General features: G+C 38.7%; 1 protein-coding gene across 4 annotated transcripts in view; it reads right to left on the bottom strand.

The window, feature by feature from the left end:
• The window catches only part of pcdh11 (protocadherin 11), a 167,784-nt gene that overhangs the window by 44,943 nt on the left and 94,894 nt on the right, over positions 1 to 27,947 (bottom strand). For 2 of the 4 annotated variants that reach the window (XM_028009165.1, XM_028009167.1), the window contains 3 exons: positions 26,577 to 26,612; positions 25,221 to 25,292; positions 17,656 to 17,854 (listed from right to left, as the gene is read on the bottom strand). In XM_028009165.1, the coding sequence (XP_027864966.1) occupies positions 17,656 to 17,854; positions 25,221 to 25,292; positions 26,577 to 26,612 (307 nt within the window). The remainder of the gene's footprint in view (positions 1 to 17,655; positions 17,855 to 25,220; positions 25,293 to 26,576; positions 26,613 to 27,947) is intronic. The other 2 variants (XM_028009166.1, XM_028009168.1) reach the window with 1 other exon arrangement.

Here is a 27,947-nt window from a genome sequence, read left to right as displayed (position 1 = left end):
TGGGAGGAGTTTGGAGAGGCCATGGAGAAAGACTTCCGCACGGCTTCGAGGCGATTCTGGTCCACCATCCGGCGTCTCAGGGGGGGGAAGCGGTGCAGCACCAACACTGTTTATAGTGGGGATGGTGTGCTGCTGACCTCTACTCGGGACGTTGTGGGCCGGTGGGCAGAGTACTTCGAAGACCTCCTCAATCCCACCAACATGCCTTCCACTGAGGAAGCGGAGCCTGGGGACTCTGGGTTGGGCTCTCCAATCTCTGGGGGCGAGGTCGCCGAGGTGGTTAAAAAGCTCCTCGGTGGCAAGGCCCCGGGGGTGGATGAGATCCGCCCGGAGTTCCTTAAGGCTCTGGATGTTGTAGGGTTGTGTTGGTTGACGCGACTCTGCAATATCGCATGGACATCGGGGGCAGTTCCCCTGGATTGGCAGACTGGGGTGGTGGTCCCCCTGTTCAAAAAGGGGTACCGGAGGGTGTGCTCCAATTATAGAGGGGTCACACTCTTAAGCCTCCCTGGCAAGGTCTATTCAGGGGTCCTGGAGAGGAGGGTCCGTCGGATAGTCGAACCTCGGATTCAGGAAGAGCAGTGTGGTTTTCGTCCTGGTCGTGGAACACTGGACCAGCTCTACACCCTCAGCAGGGTCCTGGAGGGTGCATGGGAGTTCGCCCAACCAGTCTACATGTGTTTTGTGGACTTGGAGAAGGCGTTCGACCGTGTCCCTCGGGGAGCCCTGTGGGGGGTTCTCCGGGAGTATGGGGTACCGGGCCCTTTGATACGGGCTGTCAGGTCCCTGTATGACCGGTGTCAGAGTCTGGTCCGCATTGCCGGCAGTAAGTCGGGCTCGTTTCCGGTGAGAGTTGGACTCCGCCAGGGCTGCCCTTTGTCACCGATTCTGTTCATCACTTTCATGGACAGAATTTCTAGGCGCAGCCAAGGTGTTGAGGGGATCCGATTTGGTGGCCTCAGGATCTCATCTCTGCTTTTCGCAGACGATGTGGTCCTTTTGGCTTCATCAGATCGTGATCTGCAGCTCTCGCTGGATCGGTTCGCAGCCGAGTGTGAAGCGGCCGGGATGGGGATCAGTGCCTCCAAATCCGAGGCCATGATCTTGAGCCGGAAAAGGGTAGAGTGCCTTCTCCGGGTCAAGGGGGGTGTCCTGCCCCAAGTGGAGGAGTTTAAGTATCTCGGGATCTTGTTCACGAATGGGGGAAGAAGGGAGCGGGAGATCGACAGGCGGATTGGCGCAGCGTCTGCTGTCAAGCGGGCGCTGTACCGGTCCGTCGTGGTGAAGAGAGAGCTGAGCCAAAAAGCGAAGCTCTCGATTTACCGGTCGATCTACGTTCCCACCCTCATCTATGGTCATGAGCTTTGGGTCATGACCGAAAGAACGAGATCGCGGATACAAGCGGCCGAAATGGGTTTTCTCCGTAGGGTGGCTGGGCTCTCCCTTAGAGATAGGGTGAGAAGCTCAGTCATCCGGGAGGGACTCAGAGTAGAGCCGCTGCTCCTTCACATCGAGAGGAGCCAGTTGAGGTGGCTTGGGCATCTGGTCAGGATGCCTCCTGGACGCCTCCCTGGTGAGGTGTTCCGGGCACGTCCCACCGGGAGGAGGCCCCGGGGAAGACCCAGGACACGCTGGAGGGACTATGTCTCTCGGCTGGCCTGGGAACGCCTCGGGATTCCCCCGGAGGAGCTGGAAGAAGTGGCTGGGGAGAGGGAAGTCTGGGCCTCCCTTCTGAAGCTGCTACCCCCGCGACCCGACCTCGGATAAGCGGAAGAAGATGGATGGATGGATGGAGAAGTGCAAGAGCAAGCACTGCTGGGACATAAATTATGGCATTAAGAAACAGTTTGCATGCATAAACCTAGTTAGTTTTTCCTCTTCAAAAAATAGATTTTGAATGTAAAATTTTAAAAAGAAATAGAAGAAGAAATTATTGCCTGAATCAATCAAAAATGCAGCATTCACCTGCATCTTCATAATTATGGTAACAAAACATCAATTCCCAATACTGAAAAAAAACAAAACAATACACAACCAAAAAAAACACCACTCCCTTCAGACCAAACATGTTCTCTCTTGACAATATCATACCGCCCTGATAGGAAAAAACTTCTCTTCAGAAATTATTAGGGAAAATGCCAGTCCCCTGTTACACTACCCACGTTTATCGGGATCCAGCTTAGCCATTACGTCTGGAGGTTTATCAAATTATCTGCTCGCAGAATGGCCGAAAAGGGACACATTACTACCCGCCAAGTTTGTCTGAGCTGCTGCAAAGCAATATTCCGGGATGGTGCAGCAACCAAAAGCAAATTATGGTGAACATAACACAGAGTTCAGTGGAGCGTTAACAGAATGGATGGCCCTATCCTGATTCTCTATCTGCTGGGACAGATGTCACAGAGTCCCAGTGACTCGAGAGGTGGATGGCCCTGTAAGCAATGGCAGATGCTCTGAAGGTAAGACAGATGGAATTTGGCGGAGTTCTGTAAAATATGTGCATTTTTCACTTTTGAAAAAAAATTCTATGAATCCTTCACAACAGGACAGTAATGATTACAGAAATAAATCAGAGCAAAAACTTTGAAGTCCTTTGTTGTACTGTCATATAAAAAAGTACAAGTTCTTAAAAATAGCAAAAGAACCTCTAAAAACAAAGAACTTTGTGCTTGTTTTATATTTATTTAAGTCAAACGTAATTTCTGTGATCCCTCTCACGGATGTTGCACAGATGAGAGATGCCAAATAAGATTCTACTACGGCCCTCACTCCTGAATCCAGTCAAACACATTGTTTTAATTTCCTGACTTTTTACCACTTTAAAGAAAATGTTTGCATGTACTTGAATTTTAAATAAAATAATAGCAGCGATAATATATTTTCCTGATTGGGTTTATGTTTAGCACTGCTTATCAAAGACGAAGTGAGGCAGGAAAAACCTGTCTGTAGAGAGCTTGTGTTATTTACCCCATGGTTTTATTCAGTGTTTCAGGTGTTCACTGTACAGACTACAATTAGCAAGGCACTAGTGATGTGTGGGTCCTAGATGAATTATTGACTTGGGAATCTCTATCAACTAATTTTCCTTCTCTTTATACAAACAAGGAAACTTACACAATATGCAACTTTGCAACTGCTATTGTAACTCTGACCTATTTATATTAACATTTCAATTTAGTCCTATGAAAAAAACAACGTAACCCACCGTTTCCCCTCCTTCAATGAGCTGTGAATAAACAAACAGCTCAGCCTAGAAGCACTCAAAATGGATAAATGACAGATGTGGTGACTCACAGAATGAAAGAATCACTGAGTTGGTGTCTCAAACCAGTGCGATAAATCCCTACCTCATTTCCAATGTGTCAACTCATTCATTCACTTACTCTTCCACTTCAGTGGCTGTTAGTTACACCCCATAACTGAGCTCCTATGATGGCGGCTAACACCCTAATTTTCCTGCGGTGGTGTATAATTTTCCATCACTAAAAGGCACTGCTTAACAATCATCAACTGTATTACAATTCAGCGTGAGTTGGTTTTAGTGTCCAAACAAAAAGAAATAAAATAATTGTATAACTATGCTTCAAAATCTAAAAATTTAAATTTCAATATGTCAAATTGAAAAACTAAAACTTCCGCTTAATCTTTGTGGCAAAAATACAACGTCTTTTTTCTCCAACATTCAAAGAAAGAAAGTTTCCGTCTAAGGATCAACTGATTGCCTGAGAATTAAATGCAAACTGTAATGATCAGTCCCAAAATTTATGAAGATGTTACAATATTACAACGGGCCAATGGTTAAAGAGATTAAGCGATGTTATTAAGTCATTGCTGTAATACTTTAGCGGTAGAGTAAATGTTATAGCAGGGGTGCATATGTGCATTGTCAGCAGCTGTGACAGTCATGCTGCGAAAATGTTAAAGATGCCCAAAATATCCAGAGCATCCTGGTTCATTATTTACCTAACACAGCATATATTCTGAAATGCAAGGGTAAAAATACGATGGGCTAGTAAACCTTTTAAAAGGATATATTGATTATGAAAACATTTAATTCACATGTGGTTGTTCAGATAAAAACTTATCTCTATTTGATTCAGACTGATTTGGATAAAACACTATAACATTAGCATAAATTTTGCATTACTGCAAACAAAATTATGAGCATTTTCTTTTTTAACAAAGCTTTTAAAGAAGACCATATGGTGAGAAGTCACATATGAAACGCAGACAGAAATGCGCACACTTCTCTGGCTGTTCACTTTGAACATCAGTGTCTTGTTTTTTTAATGCAAGAACTTTCTTGCACTCTGAGATGAAAAATACAGGGCAAAAATCCCCTGCAACACATACGATTTGAATCATGTGTGCATCTCTGTAGGTTAATCTAAATAATAATTGTTCTTACCATTTAGTATTTTGTTTGCCATTAAAAATATGACTATCATTGAAGTTTTTAGATCAGTTCCTAATTTGACTCTGCTTTCTAAGTGCATCATATTTTATTTAGGTCATTAAGATAACACCTGAGTCTGAAAACCGGTGCCTCACCACACGCTCCTGAGTAGCAGTAAAAATAAGAATGCAGGTCAGAGCAATACGTCTGAATGTGCAAAAGCACCAATTCAAGCATTCATTTTCTGTCTCCAGTCCTTCTTCTATCAGTGGTAAACATTTGCACATAGAAATGCAATAATCTCTGCTAAAGTGAATGTATATATTTTAAATTAAAATTTAAGCAACATTATAGAAGTAGCTCAGACCTTGTTGTTCACAAACTGTATGGTTTCTAATATGCTGCGATATTAGGCTTTCTTTGTTTAGTAATTGCTACTGATGAAAAAAAAGCAACAATTCATTCATTGCAATCTGTGGTAAACTGAAATCAATGAGGCTGAATGGCGCATTTTAAATCTGATCGGATCACTGAGGACCAACAATGACAACAGACATGGATGAGAGCTCTTTTTTTGTAACTCACAAAGCCAGTCAGTGGTTTAAATTTGGTCCAACTTGGCCTGGATAATGAAAATCTATTGATCATTTTTGGAATGTATACCGAGAAACTACATTTATAATTGTCTTATAAAAGAAATGCTGGGAGTCTTTTTGCCTGGGCTTTGGTTGATCTCCTTTTGGTCTGTTGTTTTTTGTTTGATCTGTTGCAGAACCATGCACAACTGAAGGGAGGTTTTCAAAGGCCCTGAGGTTGTCAGTGGCAAGACTTTCTCTTCATAGTTGTAGCTGTTGTTGCAATGTGGGAGGTTTGCTCATGTTGATCAAGGTGTATTTGTAGTTGTTTGCCTTTTATTCTTTTCTTATCTGACATATGAGAAATCCCAGTGCTTTGCGAAGTATAAATAATAACAATTAATCAAGATACCCCCCCAAAACAGTGAGATTTTTTTTTTTTTTTTGAATACAGCAAGAGCAAATATACAGAGAAAGGGGGAAAAAGTGGGTCAGGTTTAGAGCTTAAAGCATGATGAAATATTGGAGTTTAAAAAGGAGTGGGTTTTACTCTAGCCCTCCTTGCAGCCCTTTTTCTTTTATCCTCTGTAGATTCATTAAAAGAGCAATTACGGGACATTTCCCTTTTCCTTTAAAAGAGCCTAAATGCTGCCCATGTGTGGTCTGCAAGATCCATTTTAAGATGCACAGAGAAAACTGAATTGCAGTTTTGTTTACTGTAGGGCTAAAACGTTTCTAAATGGACTCTTTTTGGCATTTTAGTGGCTGTCTTTTACTTTCCCTCTTTATCTCCCCTGTCCTTCATCTCAGACATTTATTGCGTGTGCTTTTCCTGTCCATTATATAGACACGCGTAATAACCATAAGAGGCTTCAAGGCAACATCATTTTCAAAAGAGCTTTTAGTGATCAAATTTTTGTGTTCCCTCAAGGGTGAATTCAGTTGTACATCTAACACGTGTAAGACGAGAAGGTGAAAGGGGAGGTTTTCTGTGATGTGTTGTATGGACCTATGTTCCTCTGATCTTCATTTTTAAAGGACATGGGAGAGAAGTCAGCACGAGACTCAATATCACCTCTGTCCCCACCACCATGTGTTGCTGTAAGGGCGCTTTATAACATGGACCAGTGAATCCCAGATGTGACAGCAGGCCTGATCATCAATTATTATACCTCAGTGGATCAAAATGAGCATATCTGCTCGTTGAAACATTCCTAGCTCTGTCCTGTGGCAGCTTAGCCATGGCTTGGTGCACTTCCAAGCCCCCATCCACCATCCCCTCTGCACCTGTAAAGCTTAGGAAGACCAGCCAGAGTCCTTACAGAGACACCGGGACATGCCTCAAGACAACATCTGCTTCCCCTTGGTGACCTGCCGAGTTAAGCCAATTGCAGAATCAAGGGCACAGCCACAGAGGGCCCCAATTTTATCATAACATAGACATAGCTACCACAAGTGCCTGAAACTGGATTCAGGAGATGTTTCAGTCTATTTTCTGCAAAGACATTTAACTCTTTCTGATTTTCTTTTACTAAGTCATCTGTTTTGTTCTATTAGTTTAATTTAAAGCACACGTTAAGAAAACAATCTAAAGAGTAGATAATTACATCTTCAATAACTATCATTGTTTTGCAATGGAGTTGACAATGAAGTATAAACTATTTAGCTATGTCAAGTTGCCACTTATTTTGGATTTGTAGAAATACCTCTTGGCTTGAATGTTCACTCTGAATAGTTATACTGAATTACTAGTTTCAGTCAGCATCTTGACTTTTGTTTGGGGTCAATTTGCACATTTTGGAAAAAAACAAGTTCATCTCTGGAACACAGATCTTGTTTTCTTCCTGAGCGGTATGATGGTTGGACATCCCCATCTTGTCTATACTTGAATGTAATTGTTTGCACAGATGAATGCAGCACCTACAAGAATCTGGAGATTGTAGTTTTTGAAATGGGTTATATGAACAGTTACCCAGGGCAGTATCAGTCAGGGCTGGGGCACCCAAGAAAAAATAAAATATATCTTATCCATCTGTTGTCCCTTGAACAAGTTTCCTACTACTTGTATGAATGTATAGATGAGTAAGTCTCCCTTAGTTGCTGTTGAGTCCTGGAATACTACATTACCTGCGTTGGGATGCAACCGCCCACCCCCCACCCAAAAAAAATCTGATAATTGCTTGCATTTTAACTGATTGAAGTGCAGCAAAAGGAGGGGCTTGCATTTAGAACCACTTGAAAAATATGTTAGATACACTAGCATACACAGCAAAATTAGAGACCATGTGTCAGCAGCTTTAAGAGTTCCACTACCTCTCTCCACATGCAGACTTTTAAACTTATTATCCTGAAACAATGTGTCAATATCAATTTCCCCCAAACCCATGGAAACATTGTTTGGTTCTCCTTGGTCCCTTGCCCTTTCCCAAAGTGAAATCTGTAAAAATTTAGCTCTTACACGTGTTCTGAATCAGTCAGCATGAGGGTGCCTCAGTTTGACAGATGTTTGACACTTGAAATCCTGCAGGGACTCTGACTGAATGGAATCAGGACAAATCAATGCAATCCTGCAGGTGTCTCAGGGGAAATGGGGACAAAAGGACATGTACTGCCTTGCATATATATATATATATATACATATATATATATGTATATATATATATATATATATATGCAACCCACATGCACACACACGTGTGTGTGTACATAAGGCGTGTACGTATCTTATTTGTTTACTTTTTTCGCCTTACTTCTTCATGCACAGAATTGCCGACAGCTGACTGAGCTCATGAGTGCTACATCGCCTTGAGGTCCCCACAGGTGCCTCTCAAAGAGGTCGGGCATGAGTGCAGAAAACACCACACATGGTGAATGTGCTGAATACGCAACCTCTCTTGTCAGAGAGGGCAAAACAACAAGCAGGTTTGGATGTTTAGTGTCAAGCCCCTCAAAATCCCCTTTTCATTTTCTGATAAGCCAAATGTCCTGAAGGGCCCACTGTACCTGAGGATCCACTCACTCACTCATTCACTCACCGTTTCCCATCTGAAAAACCTAATTCTCTTCCTTCTCTATTGCTTTCCCTACTCCTTGTCCTTTGTCTCACCATACTCTCACTCCATTTGTCAGCATTACCAAACCGTGAGTGGTCTCTGACGTGATCTATTTGTTCACAAATACCCAATTTATCAAGCAGTCAGTATATACATTGATCGGGTCGGGATAGGGTCCCATACAGCGCAGTGAGGGGAGATCCCATACATGCTTGTGCATTCAGCACCTGTATTAAGTGTCAGCGAAGAGCCCAGGATGCAAATTAAAAACAAACTGTAACTTGCATGTGTTATCATATCACCAGCAGTGTACGTTTGTGTTTGCCTTTGTGTTCTAGTTTTCTTGCATTTTTATGCGACGCATCTGACAGAAAGAATTCCAACAAAGTAGTACTTTTTAAACATTTATCAGATAAAAAAATTAATACATGACATTTAGGCAGATGGCACCACATTAAAAAATGTTAAAAACAAAAATGAGGTATTTCCATTCAGTCACCACAGTTCAATATTTTGGAATATGTCACTTTCAGCTTTCATTTGACCAGTCACTTGACTTTCCAATCGGTAGAGCATCTAAGAACAGTAATTTTCAAATCTTGGTTCACATTCTCAAGTGTATATTTAGAATCGGATTTTAAATAAGCCATAAATATACATATATAGGACATAAATATACAGTAAATATACTACCTCCACACCAGTTTCAAACATTGGCACCTTCTAACAGAAGGTGCCAAAGTTGCTCTTTTAGGACAAAGATGCTTAAAATGGCTTCGGTCATGTGGCTGTAGCTTCATAGGCTAACAGGTTTACGTATCACGTTTTTCATTTAGTTCACCTTCCAATCGACTTTGGTAAACTTGACCGTCCTTGCAGAAAAAAAGCATTCCCTCAGCATGATGCTGCCACTTGCATGTTTCAAAGTAAGTGTTGTGTGTTATGGGTGATGTATGGTGTTAGGTTTTTGCCTCCTGCATGTCAGTCACAAAGTTACATTTTGGGTTCATCTCGCTACTGATCAGGTTTCTTGTAAAGACAGTTGGCGACGCTAAGATTTTATTCAGAAGAATCTAAAGGAAGCTGAGAGTATAAATGACTGAAATACTTTTTGGATTTTTATTTTGCAAACATATTAGAAAATATTTTATTTTTTTCCCCTTCTCTTCACAAGTATGCACTATTTTATGTCGTCCAGTTACATAATTCCAAATAAAATACACAGAGGGTTTCTGGTTGGAACATGACCTGATGTGCGTCAATACTTTTGCAATGCCCTGTATTGATTACAGCGTGCCATCAGCACACTAAATTTCATTTGTCGGCGTGCTTGTAACAATCAGTTTGCTCTGACGCATCAATACTGTTGCTCTTTTAGGACAAAGATGCTTAAAATGGCTTCGGTCATGTGGCTGTAGCTTCCTAGGTCAATAACATTAAAGATAGAGGAGGTGAAAATGCAACCCCTGAGATGCTATGGTCTGCTCAACCTTCAGGAGACATATTGATGCAGAGTTATTTTGGTCAATAAGTCCTTCTGAGCAGAAGCCATCCTTATCCTTGAAACCAACTGTATGTGAAAAATGAGAAAGGGATGAAACCATGCATTCTAATGTATCTATTGCTTGATTTCTCAAAGGAGAGAAGAAAAGGAGGGATGAGTGGGGAGAAAGGAAAAAGGAGAAGAGCTACACTCCTTCGAAGCCCATTTTGTCCTCTCTAATGCTGTTATAAACAATAAACCATACTAATGGGTATACTGAAATACGAGACCTCCCAAACCGGAGCGTAATGGGCTTTATTAAAATACAACAGAGGCCTACCTCCAATATCATGCCAGAATTTACACACAAGCATCACATCTAAAATGAGGAACTCATGTATTCACACACAGTCCACACAGCTGAAATTGAATATATAAATTTAGGGTATACACTGCTGTGAGAGGTTGGATTGAGGAACAGAAAAAGCTTTACCGCAGGCCAACATGCTGATGCCTTCCCAAGCTCGGAGCCCAACAATGAAAACGATTGGGATTTTTGCAGAGGCTATCTATAACAAAAGTTGTTTAATAAAACATTACAACATCTATATTTGATAGCTTCCCTTGTCTTCCTCCTGCTTCTGAAGGAGTGAAAGTTTCTGCTGTATAAACCAAGTGCATTGTAACAGCAAAATAGGATTTGATAGGATTTAACAAATGTTGCTCTGCAGAGATCTGTGGTGATGGTTCCCTCAGAGTTTAAAACTCCTGGTAACTTATTATATTGAGAGCTTTGATGCATTTAATGGCAACAACTGAAAATATTCACTGTCACCTTTAGTATCTATTAAAGCGTTCTAGAACGGTTGTTTCTGGTGCGTCACTGGACTTTTAAATAACATAACTGAGATCAAATCAGATATGCTTAAAGAGTGAGATAACTCATCTCTCTTCATAATTCTTATCCACTGTTTTATGAGGTTTAACATTCTGTTCAGGCCATTTCAGTTTAAGAATCACAGAGTCAGTGAATGGAACAAAGTGAATTGCTGGCTGAGGCCCTTTGAGGCGTTATCCTTGTTTGAAGTCTCTCTCCAGCCCTGCCGAGTTCAGAATACATTGTTCCGAGATGTGATCAAAGTTGGCACCTATTGATCCCTCTTCAAGCCAGACACAAGACTTACTGAACATGGTAACAACTTTGGGATGAGTATTCTAATTGCGCAGTGTCCATAAGAAAAACTCAAGCTACAGTGGTGCTAAATCAATTTGAAATTAATGCTTAAACATGACAGTTATTGTTCAAGTTGAACTAATTCTCACTAATATCTCTGCTGGGCTTGTCCTACTGAGATCTGGATTATTGGCACGAGAAAGAGGCCTTCTCAACTTCATAGTCGCCTTCAGTAAGGGAGCAAAGACAATACCCTAATGCTCCAAAAAGGATTCTAAAATGACACTTTTTAAGGGTTTGAAGGAGGCTAGAGAGAGATTTCTGCAAACTGAGTTGACTCCTCCAGATCAATAGCTTGTCTGTCTCTCTCTCATTTCAAGACAACTGGTGTGGCATTTGAACCAGATAAAATGGGGCTTCCCCTCCACCTCACCTCTGAGAACAGAGCACTTCCACCAAATCCCAGTTGGTTGAGAAGGATACAGACAAGTCCATTTAAATCCTTTCTAACTCTGGCGGTCAAACAACAACAAAAAAAGGGACAGAGGAAGAAAAAATTATCTGAAATAATCTTAAAAGGAGAGGTCCAGTCTATGTAGGTATATCTCCCCTGATGCTTCAGGTATGCCCACTGTCACAGTAGTAAGATGTTTTGGGAGCCATAAGGCACAGGCTTTTATTTATTTATATCAAAGAGATAATATATGTCTGGAAGCATACTGGTGTATATAATGTAGAAAAAGAAAATGATCTGGAGAAGTTACTGCGTAGATTGTCATTTAACTGTAGAAAAACGAATAGCCTGCATAACGATTTCATGTGCTGCATGAATTAAATATCCACATCACTTTACGAATAAATCTGATACCATGAGAATATGTAAGGTCACGGCGTGAAACAAATGAGAAAAACTTTCTCCAATCTTTCAACCACCAGCGATGTACCCTTAAGCAAGGCACTTCACTCTTTAATTACTGTGGAGAAACTGTTCATTTATCAGCTGTAGATGATGTGAGTGCCTGGCAAAAGCACAAGGTTGAACTGGCACTTATTAAGTGTGGCATTGCTATTAAAGAGAACGCCTGCTCAGCCAACCTCACTTGAATAAAAGTGTGGAAAAAAACCCTCAACAGTCCTACAACAGTTCATCATATTTCTAACCTGTGGTCAGCCAATTATCTAGCTCTTGCTGCATTACTGGACTTCTGACTCTGAACAAGGGTCCTCTTTTTCCTTGCATGTCAGCTTAGTCTTCCCCCCTGGTCGCTGATGACATTGTAACACTAATTACGGCTAATTGTTCTATGCTGAATGGATTTAGTCACATTGCAAATGATATGGCATTGGTCAGTGTCACAATGTTTCCCCAGAAAAATTCAGTGGGGAATGGAAATTTGCACAAATGAATGTAATTAAGAAGCACATTCATTACATCTAATTGCATATGAGAGCCCTCAAAGTGAAACTGAGATTGGGCTCATATGAATAATTAATATAGCCAACTGTACCGAATAGTGTAACATTTTTCTTATTACACAATCACGTGCTAAGCAAATTCTATGAATGACAAAATGCACTTTGCTTTTTCTGGAAGCAGTATATAACTTTGTTGTCTCCTCTACTAGAAATACCTTTTTGCTGGGTGATCACATTAAGACTATTACAATTCAGTGTTAGACTGTAATTGTTAAAATGCTTTTTTCAATGACACATGGAGTACTGGGATAATCTCACTGAAGTGGAAGACCAGGTTAGTGGTCTAAAAGTTAAGTAAAGGAGGTCAGAAGATGTGCTTTGGGTATTGAGGAGTCACCTGAGTCAACATCCCTGGAAAAGCTTAATCTAGGTTTAGATAGGAGACATCATTTTCAAACTATGGATTCAGGAGCAGCAGTGTGGCTTTTGTCCTTGCTGTCAAACAGTGGACCAAATTCTTATTCTCATGGCGTTGCTAATGGAGTCATGAAACTTGGTTTTGCGGGTCACGTGTTTTATGGGTCTAGAGAAGACTTATTTAGAAAAAGGCAGTTTGTTCCCTCCAAGTTAGCAGGTAGTTTTGCCTTATGCTGAAGAATTGGTCGATCTTGGTACCTGGTGCATGAGTTATGCTCAGATGGGACAGGAGGTGGACAGATGTAGCCTTGTCTGCTGTTACGCTCTGGTCATGGTGAAGAAAGACCTAAGGCCACATCCTTCTCAATTTACTGCTGTCTTTATGTTTCAACCCTTACCTACAGTCATGAGACATTAGATGCGGATTTTGACTGAAAGAACAAGATCATGGATACAATTGGTTAAAGTGGGCTTACTCTTTAGGGTAGCTGGACTCAGCTTTAGATTTATGGCAAGAAGCTTGAGCATACGGAGTCGGCTTAGAGTAGAGCTTCTGCCCTTCTGAATGTAAAAAGTGTAAATTGAGGTGTTGTATGCATCTGATTGGAGGTTATCCAGGGACATGTCACTGGGAGAAGAAACCTAAGAGATCTAAGAACAAGTTGGCGGTACAATGTTTCTCATCTGGCCCGGGAGCACCTCTCCCAGAAAAAGCTGTTTCTCTCATTGTGCCGTCATCTCTAAGATCCATGCTTGATAAAATAAAAAACAGTTGAACTTCAATCATGATCCAGATTTAAACTGACTACCATATATTGCTATGTAGATTTTCTTACAAAAGAAGTTTCAAAAGTTAAGCTCCTATGACCAAGTAAAATAGCCTTTTCCAAAGACTAAAAGGCTTCAAATTGTGCTATCGTCTTATCAGACTACTTGTCTCTTGGCATCAGAAATCATAAAATATTATGTGGATAAAAATCACTCACAAACAACTGATCACAATCTGTAAGTTGAAAAACTTGAACCTTCTTGTCAAGTCTTTAGATTTGCAATGCATCATGGACTACATTTAAAACTTTAATCTTATTAAACTTGCAGTATTTAAACGGGATTGGCTTATTTTAATAGCAGATTAGATCTCAGACAGACAAAGTGGTCATTTGAAAGCCATATGCTACAGATTAACATACGGCACTTTGCTGTATGGCTTTTCTCATGTGTCTTTGGGAGACTAATGCCCCACATCGGAACCGCTTTTAGTGAGCTGCTTGTAAGTGGGCAAAAAGCACAAGCTCCTAAATCCCCAAAACTCAGACAACAGGAGAAAGAAATAAGTGTATTACAAATCATCAAGAGGAAAAAATAAAAAACATGTATTGTTAGAAAAATGTTGGGGATTTAGAGTCAGGGATTTGTTCCCACTTTGGTAGACTTTGTCTCAAGGCTTAAAAGTGATTGTTGTTTTCCACATGATGATTTGTATCATTTTTTTATTGCATCGAATGTCAGAATTGCTGGGATGGCATTAACTGAGCAGCAAAGATAAAAGAACAAATAAAAAAAAAATCAGTCCAAAAGTAGCTTAACAGAAGCCAAGAAGTCAGTGGTCACTGTTAAGACAAATATCAACATAGCCACAGATAAAAATGATTTAGCTTAACTGGGTCAAGCATTATGTTCTAATATCCAGACATTGTGCTATTTGCAATCCTGGGAAATATGTGTCAAAACAAATTGAGTTAAATTGTGGGAGAGTAAAATCAACTGTAACTCAAAATATAAAGGAAATGCACAGTAAGCAAAATAAATATTGTTTCTTTGCTGAGGGAGGGCATATATAATTTTCTGTCTTTTATATCACAAAGCTCAAATTAATCTAGAAGGTCAGATACAATTTAAATGGTTGGAAATTTTAATGCCATAAAAGGTTGTCAAATATGTGAGGAGGCTGGATGCAAATTATGTTAATCTGTTTGTCGGGACAGAGATGGAGCAATCAAACCTTTCAAAACAAAATGTGACAAGAAAAGGCACAAGAGTGATGGCAGGGTGGCGAATAAAGCCTGGAGGGGGAGGCAAGAGCCCATAAAATGAACAGCCACCCAGCTCATAAATAATAGAAACATAAAATGTCATATGAACTTTATTTCAAGAGAAGGTGGTCTAATAAAGATGCAGGTTTAAAGAGGAGTCGAGAAATTCATTGTCATAAGAAGGCCACGTGGTTTGCCTTTGGCACAGAAAATTATTCAGTGCGAGTTGACATTCAGATCCAAGTTGCACCTTTACAAAACAATACAACTTGTGACTCCAGAAACTATGCTCCTACCACTCTGGTTTAATATCTTTATTTCTTTTGGTTCACTTTCCACCCCTCTGCTACATTTCCTTTTTTTTCTGGTTCTCCCTGCTTTACAAATTGAGACAATATGATAAGAAATTGAAGCCGCCGTGCCGTCCTGGCGCTCATTGATAAAACCATATCTAATCCATCTTAGGCCCCCTTCTGTCACCAAACGCACTCATCTCCGAGACCGTCAATGCACATGAGAGCTGTCTTCACTTTGAACTGAGCAGAACAGAGTCAAGAGTTTATCTGACTTAACTTGTGGAAGACAAAACGAAACGAAGCAGGGCGATTCAGACGACTTTGTCTCAGAATGATGCAAAAAATGTCAGAGTAAGCACGATATTCAGTTGCACTTGATCGTAAATGTTTAGCTGGAATTCACATTGATTGTAAATTATGTAGTGTCTGGATTTCAAAGAGCCTTGTATGTTCCAGAACTTTAATATATGTGTTGTGATACTGGTGAACAATATGAGTATGGATATTTAATAAATCTCCCCATTCTCTTTAAACACTGTCCTTGAATATGATCACGTCTTGTCAGCTTCAACAAGCTTTTAACACTTTATCAGTGAGAATTACACTGACATTTGTAAAATCGCTGTGATAACAGAGGATCAGAAGGAGCTTTGTGGTCAAGTAACTAAAAATAGCTGTTCTGATATTGAATTACTGACATTAGACTCAGGCACTGCGCTCACTTTATGGTGCTTCTTAGTGAAGTGATTTGTAAAAATACACAAGCATTTATCACATCAGCATTGCTCCTGACCTAAAAACTAATGCACTTCAGCAAACACGGCCCAGGGAAAAATGTGGATAATAACTGTATGTTTGAGTTGTTTTATGAAGTATTACATGTTTATGTCTCTGAATATTAATGAAACGTTGAATAATTGCATCTGCGTCTAAATGAATCACATACATGAATCACCGCCGTCGACACTGTGCATGCATTAAAACGAACAGCCTGGGAGAAAGTGGTTTGATCCAAGGATGTATGTTTAAGTATTTGTTGTTGTATGAAGAGGTATAGGTGCATTAAAAAACATGGGGTGAGTTAAGTTATAAAATGCACTTCCTACGGGGAAAGTTTTTCCATATTGCTAAAACCTCTGTATGAAAATGATGAAGGGTGTCAAACCGACACTCCAGCCTCAGAAATGCCAGACCAGCTGCTAGGGAAGAACCAGGGCCTGTTGTCTCACAACAATGACACAGTGACTGTACTACATGTGGGTGTATGCAAAGCTATCTGTTTGTTGCTGTCCTGTGTATTCTTTTTCCTTTTTTCAGCTACATAGAATGAAAAACATTCTTTGACAGGTAATTCAGAGTTATGTTGAAAGCAATGCTGACAATTACACACACAGAACCACATAAGGACCAACGGCATGTGCAGAAATGAGCCTTTGTCCTGTCTGCAGAATGTGATGCAAGGTGACCTGAAGAAAATAAAATCTGATTCACTAGAACTGGAATATCCATCTTGAACAGAGGAGGTGGCACTCAGAATAACCTTGTCCATTCTGTGGTGAGGCAAAATAATTTTGTCAATATCATTGCTGCTGATAAAAACGCTTTGGATTGCCAATGCCAGTGGTAGAAAATTTCCTCTTTTTTTCCCCTCCAGCAAGTTTCTTGAACAGGGATAAAATAAAAAAAAGAGAGAAAGTATTGTATATGCATGAGGGAGAAGTTGACGCATTTTATGGGGAACATCGCTGGGCAGTAAGCCATGCAGTGACAGCTGTCTTGTGAATCATTTACGAAAATCTCAGCAACAAAGTTCCCACCTCAGGGGTACAATTCACAGCATTCATTATACAGCCAAGCTCTCACCATTTACAAAAATCAGCCCTACAAAATTTATTTTCTTTAATAACTGTAGCTTGGTGCTAATTAACCCATTTATTTGTGAATCTAAAATGAATGCGGTGGTTTTTGGTTTATTTTCAAGAAAAATCTGTGAAATAGAACACACAGAATATTAGTGCAGTTAAAAAATGTGAAGCATGTGCATCACTGTGGAATACTTCAGTCAGGTTCAGTCAGTATATATTGTGTCTCACACTTTTCCCAATGTGGTGTCAGACTTCTGAGAAATTACTGAAAATGGTCTCTTGTGGGCTTTTATAAACATAGCATAGGCTTCAAAATTCTCAAACCGAGTTTAAACCTTTCTTTAGTTTTGAAAAATACACTTCAGACCATGCTGATTATATTTTGACACATATAGACAAAAACTGTCCAATGTTGTCTGTTCTTATTTACCAAATCACAAGATGCCAGATCACATTGCAATTCACGATTTTCAACCTGTGGTGTACAGCAATATTTTCTTAAAGTGGTTACATTGTCAAATCACAGGAAAATGGCCATTATTATTAGTTAATGTACATTCAGTCGTACAGTCTATTTCAATAGAAAATCTAATTGTTATGACACTGATGGATAACCTTTCATGTTGACTCGTGGTTCCCGCATGCAGTGTCTGTATCCTTAGCCGAAAGCCATATATTCCGTATCAAAAAACATATCTGCTCTTAACACTGGAAGAGCAGTCCAAAATGTGCAGCTGGCTTGTATTAGATGTTTGACAAGAATTGTCTGCTTGTTTAATCTTTGCAAGGCTGATTTGTCATAATCAAACTTTAAACAGTAACTTTGAGTATTAGTGCCATCTAAAATCATAGCTGGTAAAATCAAATTATCAGCATTTGAAGTCACAAAAAAACACAAAGTGAAATGTTTGCTTGCTCTCTCAAAAATGCAAAAGATCGCTACTCACTAGATTCAGGATCTGAATTTCCGTCTCCCTCGGTGCGACTATTAGGTGACGCTTGCTCATAGTACTCCTCTTGGGGGAAGCTTAGGGGGAGAGGCTGGGTGGCACTGGCTGTGCTGCTGGGCTCTGCGTCCCCAAGCCCACTGTCACTGCAACTTTCCTGGGAACCATCCGGAAGATGGAAGGTCACACGACGTTGGGTCTATGGAAGATAAATAGACAACAGTCTTATGAGAGACAAGCCATTAAAGAGGACTCATAGTCTTGTGGTTAGTAATTAATTTACTGACGTTAAAATACCATCTCCATTTTGTTTGAGAATAAGCATTGCATTGGAGAACATACAAACTATAAATTGGATGGTATTTTTCTCTTGCAATGGGGTTTAAATGAGAACCTCACAGCAAGATCTACTAAGCTAAAGAAAAAGAGGGAGAAATCTCCTCTGGCGAGGAACATTGTTGTTCAATATTTCAAAATGTAATATCTGAAAGCATTGAGTGCTGTAGTCACAATTCCGGTCACCTCAGTTACACTAAGGAGAAGAAAGAAAAAACAGAGGAAGCTTATCTCAAAACAATGCCACATTATTCCAAAAACTATCTGCATGTATTTTATCACTTGAGCTAGGTGAAAAAAAACAGTAGTGTTTTGCCTTGGTAGCCATTTCTTCTGTGCCCATGAGGGGGTGTGTTTGCGTGTGTGCATGGGTATGTATGAATATACAGTACCATCTTAAAAGCCCCACTGTGTCTCTAAATCAATGTAATTATCAATTCAAAGTGTAACCCTTGACCCTAGTTTCTACTACGTTGACTTTCTTGTGTTTCTTTTGAAAAAAATACTGAGTGGCTCATTTGCTGGTCACCAGAGGGAAACATAACAGGAGTGTGCTGTTTTAGGATATGTAGAGCCTGTTATTGAAAAAGCATTCTAGCGAATTCCTCAGTTCAAAGAGGCAAATTCTCCACACTTCCACAAACAAAAACTATTAACATCATCATGAACGGTGGCAGCAATGGTTGTTGATGGGTGGATGGGAACATTAAGAAGATATTAAGTGCCTAAATGTATTAAGAGTAGCATGATTAACACTGCATCGATCATCGTCACCTCCTTCCAACGCTGAAATATGACCAAACTTTATCTTGTCATTAGAGCCGCTAATTGAGAGAAATTGAGAGAGCGACCTCATAACCCAGAACTGCTTCTGGTCTGTTGAGTCTATTGAATTACTTTCCAGCTAATAAAGTAACTGCAAGACTTATAATTGAGGACCTCTTTGATACTCTTCCTGAGAATAGATGGGATGTGTGTTAACAGGTTGAACCATGTCCTAATTTTTCCACTCACCCAATTTAGGCACAAAGGAGGTAGAAAAAAACATGTGCATAGGCTGAGACTTTGATTTGTAAAAGTCGTTGGGATCACATGCGAGTGTGTGTTTTCCTCTGAACAGTGCAGGGCTCTTTGATTTCTCCAGAGGTTTGCAGAAGTTCATGTTGCGACCTTTCTTTGGAGCTAGAAAAGAAAACGGCTCCTGTATGTGGCAATGTGTGATAACACATTAACAATTCTTGGAGTGAAAGAACCACACAGTTTTGGTCACTAATATAGCAAAAACATTCAAACAGACACCAAGGTAAATACTTTGACTTTAATGATGGGTAAGTTAGATATTTCATAATCCAGTAACAATTTCTCAAACTGTACTGTCAAAGTAAAACACATTGGAATTACAGTGACAAATCTGCAAAATAATTAATTTGCCATGATTTTTTTTTTTATTATATTCTTAATGTATTTTAGGGGAGTTTGTGATCAAATAAGTGATTGCAGTTTCACAAAAATAAAACGTATTTGTTTGTTTTTGCAAAAAATTATCTACACTAAAAATCACTACTATTGACTCTCGCTGAGTAAAAGCTTAGCAGTCCTGTAAAACATAATTACAGGACGAGATGGAGCATGTCTTAGTTTTAAAGAATTTTTAAGTCTTGGCACAGAATCTCAATTGGACTGTACTTTGGAATTTGACTGAGCTATTTTAACACATGAATATGCTTTGATCAGAACCATTTCACTGTAGCTTTGACTGTGTGTTTCATTTTGTTGTCCTAGTCTCTGACACAATTTCAAGTCGTTAGAGCCTTTTAATAGGTTTTATAACAGGACTGTAATTAGCCCCATCCATCTTTACCTCAACTCTGAACAATGTTCCCGTTAATTTTGAAAAGCCTCATCACAGCATGATGCACCATTTTGTACCATAAGTATGATGCGTTTAGGGTGATGTTCATTATTAGCTTCCCTCAATATGTAGGATTTTGCAAGTTTGGCCTTATACGGCCAGAGTAGCTTCTTTCACAGGTGTCCTGTACATGACTTGTGAGAAACCGTAAAGAAGAGTTTTTAAGACTTTTTTATCAATGGCTCCCTTCTTAGCACTCTTTAAAAGGCTGGATTTACCCTAATTAGTCTGGTCTGTTTCTTGGTCACCATGAGGATGTCTCTTTACTGCTGTTCCCTTGGAAACCTCAAATGTCTTCACAGAACAGCTGTATTTATACTGAGATTAAAATACACACAAATTGAGATTTTTAGTAAAACAGTTGACCCTTTTTTCCCCACATAATTACTTGTTTAACATCACATTATAGAGACGCTAAAGTGCAAAATGTACTTTTTGCTTTGGCTATTGCATTGCACTTTTATTCAGAGCTTTGCTCAAACTGATAAGACGTCTTTCAAAGTAAATACAACGGGTGTGCAAATGACTATCTTAATTTTCTTCATTGCTATAGCAACAAAAGCAAGATACAAGTCCTCAATTAAAGACATCATTAACACATGCTTCTCTGAGCTCAGGAGGAGGTGAGGCTCCTCTTCTCACATATTTCCCCCTTCAGCTACTACAGTGCACTGATAAATGCATATTGTTTCTCCATATGAACAAACAAGCGCTGTAAAGCAGGTGATTGGAAGATTAAAATAAACTCAAGCTCTAATGAAGGACAGGCTGCCAAAAACCAAGCAAAAAGCCTCATTTGAAAACTATCAGAAAGGGTCGACTAACCTAAATCCACACAATTAGCTCCCTGAAAGCTCAACTGAGCGATTTTCAAACGCCGTGATGTTGAAACAGCCAGCTAAATATTCTATTTACGTGATTCATCAAGATCCTGAGGCAAATCTCTTGTTGTCGGGATTTATTGGTAAGAACGTAAGAAATGAGGAAAATGAGGGAGAAGGAAAGGGCAGGCAGTGAAACAAAGTGCCTTTCAACTGACAACTATGAAACAAAACCTTTATGTTGTGCTGTTTCTATTGGGAAAATAAAGAAATAGTATTCTTATTTTCTCTGGTTTAAATTTTATGTGACCACAATGAAAACAATTAATGGACTTTGTAAAAACAAATCTTTTCCTTTCTTGATTTTACATATTATTTCCTAAGACAAAAAATGAGCCAGATATCTTACTGGCAAGTTACAGAGCTCTGAGTGCCAAGTTTGCAAAAGCTTTCAAGTAGTCTAAATATCTACTTGTTCTCAAACAGCTTTGGCAGCTGTTTCTGAAATTGCTGGAGGATGCAAGCTAAAGCATTGCCCAGGTTCCAGGAAAAGAAAGGGCCCACTACAGAGGGTTGGCAGCACCACAAAAAAAGCACGACTCCCTCTCCACGTGACTGCAATTATTAAAAAACTTGCTCCAACAATGACATCCAGAATCTATTAGAACAAACAGCTGCGCGTGACAATTAGGACATAATCACTTTGCGTAAAGGGAGTGTCTTCCTGTTTTTTTTTTTCAGACTTTTGTTTATTCAAGCTCATTCAAGCTGATGCCAGATGTGAAAAAAAGCCTAATTTGGTTTCATGATGTGCTCAATACCAAGTTATTCAGAGCTACAATATTAATTAGGATTAACTACCATTATTGGGTCTTGAATAAATAAAACTTTTGCTCCCAGTGGTAATGATTGATGTGAATAAAACATTAAGACAAACAAAGCAGAGGAAAACAAACAACCAGGAGTCAAGGTGAGGGTTTTGTCAAGCATGATCACTTATTTAGAGAAGCTGCCAGAAATCCATAAAGCAAAGACAAGCTGCAGTAAGAGATATCAAGACCAAACAAAGCCCTTTGAGTCAGACAAAACACTGCCTTTAGAAGTATGTACACAGAGATAAAATAAACAGCAGAAATGCACGCCAATTTCTAGCATGTAACCTGCCAGAAAATCCTATCCCGCTGCACCCCACCACCAAACACCTCCAGTAACCACGCAGACGAGGCAGGATTCACGGGTTACTAGATTAGGAGTCCGTTACATTGAGATAGAGGACTGGAGGCTAAGTGCCTGCCACCTTGTCCTTTTCTGACCACAGCTCTTTGAGTTTTATTATACCATGCACTTTACCTTGACTATCACTCTCTCCAAACAGCAAAGAAGTCGGCGCAGCACGGAAAAGGACTTGGCTGACAACCACCTCACTTTGAGTGATAAACAGGGACCACTTAGAAGTGAATCAGGGGAGATTGGCTCTGCCATTTCAGATAAGGATCACCTCACGGGCACACCTAGACCTGCATAAATCTGCTCCGAGGAGATGGTGATTTGTTACATCACACATGAAGAGGGAAGAAGGAAAGAAAAAACCCAGCAAACTATAAAGGAATACCTCAATCCAAAGAGGAGTGTCTCCCCATATTCTATGATGTCAAAAATGTGCATCAACAGAATCTGCTGGCAGATTATATTTTTTCAGAGCTGAGTGTTTTCTGTTACACGTTGTTCCATTGCAGCCCAATAGGTGTTAGGAAATGTGTGTCTGCGGGTGAGCTGATGGTTTAGCAGGAACACGAGTGAAGGTGGTGATTCTGACAAGGGCGTTGGGAGAATGAGGAGTGATTTGTGACGAATCAAATGAATTTTCATCAATTTATTCGCTATTGACTCATCTGCGATAGAGATACACTGACCACTATGACAAAACAAAACACACTGCCAATAAGAAGACATGAGAGTTTTGACACAACTGCTAAACCACAGCTTCGTAAGTTTACAGCTTGAAGATTAACAGATTTTATTGTAATTTTATGAGCTATGACCAAAATCTTTTATAAATTACAAATTTGAAGTGGAAGGAAAACAATCTTGGTTTTTACAAATAATCTGAAAACTGTGGCATAGTTATTCATATAGATCTACTGAATCAAGGATTTTTAGAAATACACTACATTACAGTTACAACTACAACTTTTGGGGGCATATCCTGCCAACTTTGAGCATCTGGAGTGAATCCATCTTATTTCTTATCTGTAGAATAGCTTACGATGAGACAAAATAGATTAGCTTCCCCTCTGATTTGCAATTTGACACGTTTGGAGTTTGACTAGATCATTCCAACACAAGAATTTATTATGATGCAAGTCACGATTATAGTTCTGTTTAGAGTCATTTTTCTATTGAAAGGTGAAGATTAGTCCCAGTCTTAAGTCTTTATTGGATTTTCTTCATAGTTTGTTGTGTCCTGTATTTAGCTCTGTGCCATCCTCCTTCCATCTTGACTTAATCTCAGTGCTCTGTACGTTATTTAAAGCTTCTGGATATGGCTTTATCTGTTCCTGCTTTAAAAACTTTGTCTCAGCTATAGACTAGATATAGATAATTATATCTAGTCATGAATCCTGATTAATCCAGTCAGTTAAGTAGTTTACAGTCTTGAAACCATGAGAACGTTCTGCTTTTCAATTCTGAAAAATTCTGAAAAAAAAGGCAGACGTTGTCATATTTGAACCTGCATCTCTGAAAAACAAACTGCTTAGTCAATCTCTTGATCTGGATGGAATTATAATAAAGTGAAGTACCTGTGTGTTTTTTGTTTGCTTGAATCCCAATCTAATTCTTCCATTCTTTCATCTCCAGAGTTGCCAAAATTAGAAACAACCTCTCCAGGAATGATTCTGAAAAACTACTACATGGATTTATCACCTCTGTAGGTCTTCTCTATGACGAAGTCCACAAAATGCAGTTAAGCCTTCAACTAATCCAAAACTCTGCAGCAAGAATTCTGATGAAAATTAAAGAGAGAGATCGCACTTATCCTATTTAACTTCCATTCATTGGCTCCTTTTTAAGCCCAGAACAAAATTTAAAATTCTCCTTCTAACATACAAAGCCCTTGATAATCAAGCTTTAATAATCAAGCTCCATCATACATCTGATTGATCCAGATGTTCCTAACAAAGCATTTCACTCTCAGACTTCAGGTTTACCGTTCTCTATTTACGGAGACTACTCTAAGATAACTTTTAAAGACACTTGTATTCAGATTTATCAGACTAATATAAGGTTGAATGCAAATGCACATTACTCTGTAAAAATCATATACTCTTCTTTCCACTACTTTATGTTGGTCTATAACATAAAATTCTAATAAAATATGTTGATGTTTGAGTTTGTCTTTGTAATGTGACAGATACAAGATGTTTGGAGACAATGTACAGATTGCCAGTATAAATGAATACAGATTACAGACAATAGAAGCAATGCGCTAAAAAAAAAAAAAGCTAGAAAAGCTGAGCAAACAAACCTTTCTGCACAGAGCCTCATCAATATTTTGCTGAAACTGAATAAAAGTTGGAGCTGCATACCACCGTACGAATTTCAGGTAGAGAAAAACTTTTTTTTTCTGTCCTGTTGGCATTGACAAAGGATTGTTTAACCATGTATAAATAAGGTTAGACTCAGACTACCATATATAAAACAACAAATGAAATGGAGCCAGAATGCTCTAATTGCCAGATGCCACAACATAATCAGGATAAATGATAGTTTAAGTATGAAATTCTGCTAAGCTGTATATACTTAGATGTTTAATGAAATGAATACCAGCACAGTTTGTTTCAGTCAGTTGCATTGTAAATTTTCTTAACTTTCCAAGAAGTGTAGTAAGAAAAAGTTGTTATTTTGATCTATTGTAGATTTTTAATGCATCGTTTGAACAAAGTACCCAACTCTTATCAGTCCCATTCATGAAATGCATCATTATAACACACAATCAATACAGCTGGAAGTTGCATTACAGCCCATTTCCAGTAAGAAATATTATACATAAATGAGATAGCATGGGATGGATGTCCTCTACTTTGCCTTTTTTATCTTATTCCTGAAGAAGTTTCTTTTTGTTTCAAGTAGAATCTTTTTGATGTTACTTCTCTAAACCTATGACCTCAGTTGAAAATCAATATCCGACCTTTGTCTCTTTTTAAGAAAGTGTGCTACCTGACCAAAAATAACCTTAAAAAATATTCCCTTCTCCTTCAGTTTTTTAAAAATTAAATCTTACATTTTTGTCAGAAATGAAACACCTGAGTTTTAATCAATGCTGTGATTGCTGTGAACAACTTTTAATGGTCAGTCTCAGGACGTGTTGAGTGGGCTTTTCTCAAAAAGTCTATAAATACTCTGTTGCAGTGCTAGTTATTCAGAAAAAGTTTGCAGGTATTAATCAGATATTTTAAAATGGTTTTTTAGGATGTTATCAGCAGGCAGTATCTTACCTGCAGTAGATAGTTGTCTGAAAAATCCAGGTTTGAAGAAAGATTTCTCATATTTCTCACCACAGAGTCAAGCTAAAGGCAAATTAGAGTGGGGTCAGTCAAAAAAAAAAAGATGTTTCCACCACCTTAATTGCACAATTATTGACACACATTAGCTTATAAACATGACCTCACCTATATTTTTTTTATTACATATAAATAAGACTATGGTTATTTGTTGGAAGGCTGGAGAATACTGTGGTAAATATCTTAAGCAAATGGTAAACAGTATAAAATTGAAAAATATTAGACATATTGGTACTGGTGCAATTTTCAGTTAAAATAACCCTAAAAATATCTTCAGAAAACTTTATTCTATGATACATAATATCAGCTTAACATTTTATATCATCATTTAGATTTTAAATGAGATATTTGAAATCAGTGGGTTTTCTTTTATAAGGTGAGAAAACTTTGCATTGGAACAGGGCCCGCTTTGACAACTACTGTGGATAAGATAGTGACTGCTCTAATAGGGTCCACGTGTTTTCATGTTGAGATTCCATATGCTATGTAAATTGTTTTTCCATTTCTTGGAAATGAAAACTTGACTGGCACAGTATATTGATTTACAGTTGTCATTGCAAGATTGAGATGGAAATAGATTGCTTGATTGCATTTTTGTGTTAAGATCTCATATCTACAAAACAAGTACAAAACATTCCAACTCTGAATGGCAACAATGTATTTGGCAAGCTAAAGCAACTTTCTCGACGCCAACTTCAACTTCACAACTTCAGATGTGTATGTTTAGTGGCTAAGATGAAACGCTCACAGGAAATGGTAAGGGTGTTGGTATTGTTGAAAACAATGAAGAATCAGAAACATTTTTGTCAGTTACAGGCTGTATCATCAACATAATATTCAGCATTGGGATCATAATTGCACATTCCCCTGAAATGTAAGTTATATCTATTGCATGTAAACTTTAATGAATGGATATATGGATGGATGGAAATAATGTTTCAACAATGTCACAATGTTGCAGAACAAAGAAGAATTAAAAAAATAATAAACAAATACAAAGGATATTCCATACTCCATTTTCCTCTTATCAAATAAAAAACTAGGCCTAAAAAATATTTCAGTTTTCTACATTACTGACAAGCCCTGCTCACATCTTCATAACCCAGCTTCAAAAAACCTGAGATATCCCTTTAGCAATAAGTGATTCTTATGCAAACATTGAAATTGACCAAAGATAATCGATGCCGAGTTTAATTTATTTCCTATGACTCCTATAGATATATCACACTGACACACAGATCATGCCTAAGAGAGTACATGTAATAAAAAAGGAGCATGTAAGAGACTTACATTCACAGAGGTTATCTTGCCAAGTTGACAGGCCTCCTGAAAGACAAGAACAATTCAGTTTGGATCAGTGGCTGGCTTTAATTTTTTCAATATTTACTTTGAAAAAAAATAGTTTGAGCTAACAAACAAAAATGTGCTGGGAACATTTCAGGTCTGTTAGAGTCAGCTAGAGTTCACAGTTGACAACTTTACTGATTTGTGATTTTACTGTTATTTTTAAGTCAAAATTGGGAATAAGGGTATATATTGTTTTTTTGTTTTTTAAAATCAAATGCAGAGTTTTGGTAGTACACTTCAGTGCTCAGTTGGCTTCCCAACAAAACATGTAAGGTAGTAGAAATCTCAGAAATATGAAGACTCAGGCAAACCTGACATTCTGACAACACAACAAATACATCTGGCACTTTGATAAAGATGTTTTCTCTGCATTTCAGAGAGGAAAGTGAACAGAATATCAAATGAAGCATCAAAAATTAACAATAAACAGCGACAAGCTTCTAAATTGGGAACAAAAGACACCCGCAAGCCTGCAAAATAGCATCCTCTCTCTCTGGGGACTGAGATAACTCACAGAGAGATAAGAGTGTTTAATTTTTAATCACCAATTTAATTTTCTTTGTACTGCGTATAATAATCTGAAAATACAACTTTATTTGCAAAGAAAATAAAAGAAGTCTGGCAGTGAAGACCCACTTAGTCAAGGGGAGAAGCCACTGCTGTGGGGGAATGGTCAAACAATGAACAGGAAACCAGTTCAATGCTTTATTCTAATACAATTGGCCATCACAGGACTCTGCTGCCGAGAGAGAAACAGCAACTACTATCAACCAGCCACCAAAGCTATTCACTAAAAACAAAAGGCTTTATTATAGTAACCAACAAATGAAAAACAAAAAATCCAAAATGAGACTATCAAATTTTAAAAACAGAAATAATAAAATAAAGTGATGGAGGTTGCATTGTACTTGCAAGACTTATTTATTAAAGAACAAGTAAAATAATTTCCATTCAGTATCAAGATGCTAAATGACTCATGCCTGTTCATAGTGAACCTGATCATGATGGATTGCTACTACTGTTAAAAGACACTTGTTTCTTTCCACAGTTGCCATATTCTAGCTCAGTAGGAGGGATTGATGCCACCTAAATGTTTCAATGCAATCACTAGAGCTTTCATAAACAGATATTTTAATAAAGATTATACACCAAAAATAATTTAACTGTGTTAATGCTATGATTCCTAAGTAGCATTGGATTAATTTTATACAGCAATAAGACTGTATATGACATGGAGTTATCTGACTTGTAAAATACCCTAAAATGACCTTTACTGTGACTATAGACTGAGATGAAATGCATAACTGGAGTAGT

This window comes from Xiphophorus couchianus, chromosome 23 (assembly GCF_001444195.1).
Source record: "Xiphophorus couchianus chromosome 23, X_couchianus-1.0, whole genome shotgun sequence".
Classification (NCBI taxonomy): Eukaryota; Metazoa; Chordata; class Actinopteri; order Cyprinodontiformes; family Poeciliidae; genus Xiphophorus; species Xiphophorus couchianus.
The sequence above is the reverse complement of the archived record's forward strand: the minus strand, read 5'-3'. Positions and strand labels throughout refer to the sequence as shown.